The sequence below is a fragment of the Benincasa hispida genome, chromosome 1 (genome assembly GCF_009727055.1).
Source record: "Benincasa hispida cultivar B227 chromosome 1, ASM972705v1, whole genome shotgun sequence".
Lineage (NCBI taxonomy): Eukaryota > Viridiplantae > Streptophyta > Magnoliopsida > Cucurbitales > Cucurbitaceae > Benincasa > Benincasa hispida.
Window position 1 is genome coordinate 60,194,044 of NC_052349.1, and position 8,830 is coordinate 60,202,873.

General features: G+C 32.9%; 2 protein-coding genes across 3 annotated transcripts; one reads left to right on the top strand and one right to left on the bottom strand.

Annotated features, from left to right (window-relative positions):
* The first annotated feature begins 1,136 nt into the window (after positions 1-1,136).
* On the top strand, positions 1,137-5,723 carry LOC120070230 (protein HEAT INTOLERANT 4-like). Of its 2 annotated transcripts, XM_039022114.1 has the most exons (14): positions 1,143-1,529; positions 2,019-2,057; positions 2,146-2,199; positions 2,305-2,368; positions 2,523-2,581; positions 2,986-3,110; positions 3,194-3,253; positions 3,393-3,451; positions 3,715-3,794; positions 3,993-4,031; positions 4,169-4,231; positions 4,315-4,362; positions 4,445-4,573; positions 5,208-5,723. In XM_039022114.1, the coding sequence occupies exons 1-14, from the start codon at positions 1,380-1,382 to the stop codon at positions 5,253-5,255; spliced, it is 1,017 nt and encodes a 338-aa protein (XP_038878042.1). In that variant the 5' UTR covers positions 1,143-1,379; the 3' UTR covers positions 5,256-5,723. The 2 variants fall into 2 exon arrangements, 1 of the variants encoding a protein (XP_038878042.1); XR_005479812.1 differs by lacking the exon at positions 5,208-5,723 and having other exon boundaries at positions 1,137-1,529; positions 3,910-4,031; positions 4,445-4,538.
* A 1,080-nt stretch (positions 5,724-6,803) lies between these two features.
* On the bottom strand, positions 6,804-8,038 carry LOC120085911 (nuclear transcription factor Y subunit B-like). The gene has a single exon (XM_039042220.1). It carries the CDS (start codon positions 7,870-7,872, stop codon positions 7,192-7,194), a length of 681 nt encoding a protein of 226 aa, XP_038898148.1. The 5' UTR covers positions 7,873-8,038; the 3' UTR covers positions 6,804-7,191.
* Between the last annotated feature and the right edge of the window lie 792 nt (positions 8,039-8,830).

Genomic DNA, 8,830 nt, shown 5'->3' on the forward strand with positions numbered 1-8,830 from the left:
TATTGCTCTCATTTATGGGACGATTTTTTAATATTTGAAAAAACTTTTCTTGCTTATATAGGTTTTGAAAAAAAACTATTTTGAAAAGTTCACGACCGCAATAAATTTCATTTACATGTTTCTTCTGATATTTATATAACTATGTATGTTTCTTTAAAAAAATTAATAGTAACGAGGGTTGAAAAGATTAATTGAGCCATATTTTTGTGTAAAATAATAAAAAATTTAAAAAATTGTATAATTTAACCTATTTATTTAGATTATATGGGTAGAAAATCCTTTTTCAGTCTTTTTATCTCATAGATTCAAAATGACTTATAAGTTCTAACAACTATTTTTATTTTTATTTTTAAATTGTAATAATTATGTATGTGCCTTCTAAATTCAAAATGAGTCAAAAGTATTATGTGCAATGGGTGCGGTAATATGTTTTGAAGCGAAGGTTTTGATAAAACAAATCTCAATATTGAGAATATACAAATAATCATGTTAAAATACCATTTTGTTTGACATATTTTTAGACTATACAGAGAACTTTTTCTTCATTATCTACATTTTTATTATAAATTTCGACCAGATATTTACATATTATATTTTATTACATAAAAATTATCGCTACAATTTAATTAATATTAGTAATGATTTACGTGCAATACACGTGTTTATGACCTTTATAGTTTATTATTCAATTGTGTAACCATCCATACACAAACAATTAATAGACATCTAAATTCGAAGAGTCGTATCCCAAAGATCGAAGGCTATCAACAGACTTCTAAACTCGAATAATCATACTTTTATACATGGATAAAGATGTACTTCTATTGTCCTAACATCGCTCAACCGGAATGAAGCGAAGAGTTGTACTCTAAGGACAAGGTTGTTATTTACTTAAAAAAAAATAGAGGCAAAAAGTAAATGTAAACGTTCTCTAATTATCTCATTTAATATAGTATATAAATATAAAGAAATTAATTTTGAGAAACTGAATTGAAAGAATCTCAATTATATTTTAACAAAGTAATTACCATTATGTGGGAAAATAAAAAATGATAATAATAATAACTTTGTCTGTGTCGGTCTCTCAGTTAAAAAAAAGGAAAAAGGAAAATAATGAAAATTTGAAATCAATTTGGATTTCAAGCAATAGACGTCCCGCCTCTGTGGTGGAAGGAAAGAAGCATTGGCGTTGATCTTACGCTCAAAAATCCCCAATTTCCAAAAACCCTAATCTTTTGTTCTCTCTCTCATCATCTCCATCTTTTTCCCTCTACATTCGCAGTTTCTAATCCGGATCCTTCGGTTTCAATCCGCCGCAGCACTCTCTTCTCCTTATTCTTCGCACTCCCTTTCGTTTTCCTGCTGAGTTTCAGAACACAATGAGGAAAGGTACTAAAAGAAAAGCAACTCGAAAGGAGCAGGATAAACCTGCGGAACCTAAGCCCAAGGAAGCTCCATCTCGGGCCAAGCGGACCAAGCTTCCCAAACCCGAATCTGAACCCGAGTACTTTGAGGACAAGCGTAACTTGGTATTCTACATTCTGCCTACACCATTTCTTGAGTCTTTCGTAGTTTTGGTTGTTATTTTATGGGATTTTCTTTAATTTCCTGCCTGGGTCGTGGGTTTCCACTGTCATGAATTATCCTATTCTCCACTTGCTTTTTTTCTTTCATGGGAAATTGAGTAGGAAGAATGTTGGATGTGCCCAAGTACTGTTGTGGATGCTTGTAGGAGGAATTTGTGTGTGTGGTTTCATTTGCTCTTATGGGTTTCTTGAATGATTTAGTGCTCGAAAGTACTCAGCTTCAATCAACTTCTATCTTTTGCTTCGTTAATGATTTCTTTAATTCGGAAATGATGTTTGGATTTTTGTAGCAAATTTTTGGAATAAAATGCTTGTTTTTAGTAAGTTTGACTTTACCTGCATTCGTGATGTTTTTGGGAATTTTGGCTGAATGTGGTTTGCCAATTAATATTTTCTTTTGATTTACTTACAAATAGCAATTACTGAATGCAGGAAGATCTGTGGAAAGCAGCATTTCCTGTTGGGACAGAGGTCTGGTGTAAACGACGGTGCTTGTTTCTTCTTGTCAGTAGTCTTGTTGTTCTGTTACTAATACATTTACATGGTCTTTTTATTTCAGTGGGATCAATTGGACTCGGTTTATCAATTCAACTGGAATTTCTCAAATCTTGAAGTGAGTTTGATAATCTCTCATAGTCCAATATTGGTTGGTTCTTTTAATTTATGTTGGATGTGAATTTATTGGAGTGGGTGATATAACATTTGCAATTATTGTCAGGATGCGTTTGAAGAGGGAGGAAAGTTGTATGGCGAGAAGGTTTATCTATTTGGTTGTACAGAGCGTAAGTAGCTTTACTAAAATTCTTATATTATATGTTACAAACATATACAAGATAATTTTATTAATGTCTACCATGTTGTTCCAACCCCATTCAAAAGTTTACTCTCCTTACCTTTCTTTTTGTAGTCTATTTATGTCGATTCCTGTTTGTGCAGCTCAATTGGTTCCTTTCAAGGGAGAAAATAAAGTTATATGCATACCTGTTGTGGTGGCTGTAAGTCATTATATTTCTATTAATTTTTTTATGGTGTTGATTGTTTATTGTTTTTATGCATAATACATACGCGAAATCTTCTTGAAGTGACTAGTTAGTGGGGTTTTGTTCTAGGTGTTAAGAAGGTCTTAGAACTTTTGCATTTTCAATTTTCTTTTTCATTGTACATTTTATGTTACAATATTTATCTTTTCCTTTATGCAATGTCTGTGGCCTTTTGCATTTGTCGTGCCAAGATATAGTTTCTCTTAGTAGCGATGTTAATTCCGTGACAACATATAAAGAAAATGGAATACCATATTGAAAGATGTTATCAGTTGACTTTTACTTTTCTCATTTATTAACATCCACCGTATTACCATGGAATTTAATTCCTACAGCTATTTGTTTTTATGATTCTACAGGTTGCATCTCCTTTCCCACCTTCTGATAAAATTGGCATCAATTCTGTTCAAAGAGAGGCTGAAGAGATAGTTCCCATGAAACAGATGAAAATGGACTGGGTTCCTTATATTCCTCTGGAGAAAAGGTCTTAATTTGTGATTTTTTCATAGCATCTTTTAGATTCTAACTAAGTTTTATAATTGACCATGCAATCCAATTCTTCTTCAGAGATAGCAGAGTTGATAAATTAAAATCTCAAATATTCATCCTCAGTTGCACTCAGAGAAGGTACAAATATGAGAATGACTTTCCACTTCCCATTTATTTATTATTTTTGAAATGCCACTTCAACAAAAATTTGTTTATTGCTCACCTTTAATTGTTCTTATTTATAAATGGCTTGATGCTTGCGCAATTGTTTTTGCAGAGCTGCTTTGAAGCATTTGAAAATAGATCGTGTCAAGAAATATGAGTATTGCTTACCCTGTAAGTTCATCGATCAATTTGGTTGCTAATATCATGATTGATAATTTATTGGATGAGAGGGGAAGAGCTGAAAGTTCATGTGAAGAGAGTGAAATACCTTCTTGAGAGGAAAACTGATCTCTAGCTGTAATTTTCCACCAACACATTCTGCTGATTTTTAATGTCATCTAGATAATCTGATTAGTGGTTATCATCTAGATAATCTAAGTCTATACAAGTTTGTCATATCCATATCTCATACTTTTTTTTCTTCCTTCTGGCAGATTTTTACCAACCCTTTAAGGAAGACGAATTTGAACAAAGCACCGAGGTTCCAATTATTTTTCCAGCCGACCCAAAGCCAGTAAGCTTTTAATCCACGCTGTTTTAAAAAAGGGCTCATGAATGCATAGTGTATAGGGAAGAGATTAGTTGAGCATCTTATTCACAATCTGAAATTTATATGCTCATATTTTCAGATTTTGATGCCCATTTGGATTAGGATGATCATGCAGGGGAACTGCAAATCTATATGTAAGTTTAACTCTTTTGTTATCTGCAGGTTTTCTGTGAGTTTGATTGGGGATTTGATGAACTCGAGGTACAAGATATTAATTCAAATGACTGTCTTAATTGTTATCTTTTAATAACTTAGGTTGCTGGTCGTTTCTGAAAGTTCTCTTTAAGGGAAATTTCCCTAGAGTTTTATCTTTATGCTTTGTTTTCACGTATGTTCAGGAGTTCACGGATAAGTTGATTGAGGATGAAGAATTATCGGAAAATCAAAAGGATGCCTTCAAGGTAATAGTTTGTCGAGTGTTGTAGCCACATTACTGCTATTTATCTTTATAAAAACTTACCTGATGACAGTTCTCGATTAATAGGATTTTGTAAGGGAGAAAGTTAGAGAGGCCAAGAAAGCTAATAGAGAGGTAAACGTTGTTAGTCATATCGTTGTGATTCTGTTTGTAATAAGTTACAATTGCATTCAGATCTTATCCGATCTTCTTCCAGGCTAGGGAAGCACGGAATAAAGCCATTGAGGAAATGAGCAAAGAAACTAAAGAAGCATTTGAGAAGATGAAATTTTACAAGTTTTACCCTGTACAAACACCTGATACACCCGATATATCCAACGTTAAGGTAAGATTAAATCTTGCTTTAAGCCTCTTGGCCAATGAAGAGTGAAAAAGTCTGATCTTGAACTGCATTTTTATAAATCTCATTCTTATTTACCAACTATGGGTAAGATTTGAGAGCTTCCCAAAACCCAAACTGATGGAAGATGATTAAAAATTTAAAACTTTACTCCTTATCAGCTGACAATCCCTAAGTACTCTCCCTAGCTCACGCATCACGTACATCATAAGCCTCTAGCTATGAATTTGATACCTCTTTAATTAACTTGTAATCCAGGTGCTTTCCCTCCATGCTCATTTAAGCTTATACACATTTACAATCTCGAGCGTGAGTTGAGCTAGTGGTCAATATATGTTCATGCAAATAATAAATGAGTCAAAAGGAAAAGAGTTAAAGCTATGATGCCCATTTACTTAGGATTTCATTCTGAGAATTTTTTTTGCTAGTTTTAATGTGAGATTAGTGGGCCTAAAAATTGATAAATATGAAAACGAATGTGTATGTCTTAAAAGTTGAAGATTGGAACTCTACCCCATTATTTCAACGATACATTCTTGAAAATCTCAATGAGTAATTTCCTCTCACAAGGATTTGCCTGCATTTTCTGCAATGCAAGCTAACATTTTAGGCTTTCCAGGCTCCATTTATAAATAGGTACTATGGAAAAGCTCATGAAGTTCTGTGATATCTCATACCATGGCTGGCACAAGATAGAAATTGATATGAAGCTCCTTTCTGGTCCACATTTTGCTCAACATTTGAAGGTACAGCTTCTTTTATGCCGAAAATGATGATGCCAATGCCTTTCGACTTTTCATTGATTTAGCAAGAAGAAATGATGGGATCTAGAACAATACCCACCAAAATCTGGATAGGCCGCTGTACTATTTAGGCTCATGCTTTTTTTCTTCAATCGTTTTTTCTTCCTTTTTCTACATTTCACGTTTCTTTTAGCAAACAAAAGGACTTAGAATCTCACTCACCTCAGTTGGGATATCTTGGTGTAATTCTGTTAATTATTCCATCAGTTCAGTTTTGTATAACCATAGTTTGAGTTCTACAACCCTCCAAGAACGAACCTGTTCTTCACTGCAATTGGTTTTTGAAGGATATATATATTGATTACAACCTCCAAGAACAAATTCTTCCATAAGTTTGTGTTGTTTTCTTTGATTCCTTCCTTACAACCTCAAAGCTATCTATGGATTAAAACAAGTATTGGATACATGGTATGATAATCTCAAAGATTCTTATTGAGGGAGGATTTGAGAAAGCATGTCAACTTACCTATCGTAACTCGATAACGTATGTCCTTTTATCTTATTGTATATTTAGATGATATGATTCTTACTGAGATCGACTTGAAAACGACAGTCTTGTCATCAAATTAGATGTAGCATTCTCTTGCAAATGTTATTTAGATCGTCTATGTTGCTTCTTAAATGTCCAAATGCATGTAATATAGTTGTCTTTTGTTTTTTGTTTTTTTGTTTTTTTTTTTAAACTGCAACCTCAAGTATTTGCCGTTAGATTTATAATATATGACGATATATTATTTGCATTTTAGAAACTAGTTGGTTTGTTCAACGTCCAACGTTCAAAAGAATGATGAGATATCTCTGGCTACCGAGAAGGAACCCCTTTTCCAATCTTTATATTCAACCAATTGACCTATCACTACCACTTCGAGAGATCTATAGAATATATAAGTGAATGATGACATTATAATGTTTTAGATTGAACAAAATGCAAGATTGTGCAAGCTTAGATTAGATATAGAATAATGTTGTATCAAATATTTTTGAGTTTCAATTGCATCTTAATATAACAATATGAGAGAAAATGATGAGTTATATTCACGTTTGCATGCACTATAAAACACTTGCTCTTTATTTTCCTTAAAATGATATTACGGACAATTTATAATCTTATACAACGTCATTGATGTTTTGATTAGTTAAATGAACAATTATAAATGTGTGGAGAATATTTGAAAAGAATTATGTGGTCAAACTACCATATATTCCATCATCCTTCATAACCAGATAACTAAAGCAAAAACCAAGCAAGTACCTCGAGACCAAGAAATTAATTTTGATAGCATAATATATTATGACAAATACTACTCTTACTTTAAAGTATTCACATAGATTCAAATCCCACATCCATCACTTTTATAACCCCCCCCCCCCCCCCAAAAAAAAAAAAAAAAACCAATAAAATAATATTTCTCTCCCTTCTAAAGCCCATAAACTAACTCATAAAACCCTACATAAAAATGTATTAAGACTATAATGATAAAATCTCCTTAATTTAATCTAAAAATGACATCGAAATTCGACCCAAAAAAGAAAAAAAAAAAAAAAAAAAACCTTGAATAGCATCAGAAAATCTCGATTTTTTCCCCTCTCTTTCTGTAGTTCGTGTTTATGAGTTAAAATTATAATTTTGGTCTAGAAAAAATTGGAATTTACCTAGTATAGTTTGAAATTTAGAATTTAAAACTTTATTTTATGAAAATTTTAACCAAATCAAAGTTCTATCGATATGAAATTGTAATTTTAATACGTAAGGACTTAATTCTAAATTTCTAGATTAAATTTATAATTCAACCATTGAAATCACCAACCAGAGCTCTGTTGAAGATGAGCCGCCATAGCTCGAGCTCGATTCCCTTCTCCATTTTCATGGACTCCATTAATATTGAAACCCCTCAAACTTTCACCAAATCCAACGCCATCGATTATATTGAAACTCTTCTGATTCCCCTGATTTTGATTTTGATTCCCCAATGAATAAAACCCAGAATTGAAATTCTGAAAATCCATCACCGAATTCGCCGATTTCCCACTAATAATCTGTTCGGCGGCGGATTTCGCCGGAGACAGGGAGGGATCGTCCTGTCTAGCTAAAGAATGTTTCTCTTCCTCTGTTTCTCTGTATTTGTTGAGATACATCTTCAAAGGGCCGACGTAATTTTCGAATCCCAAAGTAGTCATCGCCCACAGCAAATCGTCTCCGTTGATCGTCTTTCGTTTTTCCCTTTGGCACTTGTCGGAGGCTTCGCCGGTGATGAAGCTGATGAACTCCGACACACATTCCTGGACGGTCTCTTTCGCTTCTTTTGAGATTTTGGCGTTCGCCGGAAGAGATTTTTTCATGATTCGGCTCACGTTTGCGATCGGGAGGAACCTGTCCTGTTCTTTTGTGGAGCTATCGGAGATGTTGCCGGAGGTGGGACTGCCGACGGGGCTGACCGCGGCGGCGGCTGTGGTGGTGAAGTTTCGTTTGTGGCCGCTCATGGCAGAGGGGTTGGCCGGAAAGTGAAGGCGGAGCGGAGAGAGGAGGGGAATTCGGGTGGAAATTTGTGGTGGTGGAAAGTGGGTGTGTGGTGGGGAATTTAAAGGAGAAGAAGAGAGGAGAAATTAAATCAAAGAGGAAAGGCGGTTTGATTTTGACAGAAAAAGGGAAAATGAGAGAGAAAATAAATAAACAAACAAATAAATAAATAAATAATGAAATGAAATAAATTATTGGTGATTAGAATAATGGCAAAGAATGGTCTTCCAAGAGGTGGAATCTTGGTAGTATAAGGAACATATATAGTTTCTTTTTTAACTGTTTTTAAATATTGAAAAACGTTAAAAAATATTTTTTAAAATATATAGTGATAGATATTGATAAATATTTATTAGTATCTATTGTAATTTATCGTCACTCATAGATGTTTATTAATGTCATTGATAGACAATGATATTTTGCTATATTTGAAAATATTTTTAGTATTTTTTTTTTTTATCTAAAATACTTATTTTTTAATAATAATAATAATAAAATTATTATTTGGGTTTGAGAGTAAAGTGTATGGTGATCCGAGTGTTCAGTTGTTTAATTAAAGATATAATGTCCTAATGAGCTGAGTTATATGTTTAGTGAGCTATGGTATATATATTTTTTTCTTTTATAATAAATGTAGTAAAGTTAGAATGAGAAGTTTCTATTAGTGAAGTAGTAGTAGTTAGGACATCTTTATTCCTTTCAAGTTATCGTATTTTGCAGAATTCCATTCTCATGTTTGTGATGTATATCTATAAAAAAGGGTACAAAATTGATGGACTCACTTAAAATTAGTTTCTTTTCAAAATGAAAAAAAAATTGGATTATGTTTTGATTTAACCATGTGATTTTTTAAAATTAAATGAAATTTGATTTATTATTTTTTTATAAAGATTTTGACTAATGAATTTAAATGTTTTGTTT

Excerpts from the sequence above, each read along its gene's own strand:
- LOC120085911 (XM_039042220.1), bottom strand. The coding sequence starts at position 7,872 with ATGAGCGGCCACAAACGAAACTTCACCACCACAGCCGCCGCCGCGGTC.
- LOC120070230 (XM_039022114.1), top strand. The coding sequence starts at position 1,380 with ATGAGGAAAGGTACTAAAAGAAAAGCAACTCGAAAGGAGCAGGATAAA. Across the intron at positions 2,369-2,522 it reads TCTATTTGGTTGTACAGAGC|CTCAATTGGTTCCTTTCAAG; the intron begins GTAAGTAGCTTT and ends CTGTTTGTGCAG. Across the intron at positions 4,574-5,207 it reads CCGATATATCCAACGTTAAG|GCTCCATTTATAAATAGGTA; the intron begins GTAAGATTAAAT and ends TAGGCTTTCCAG.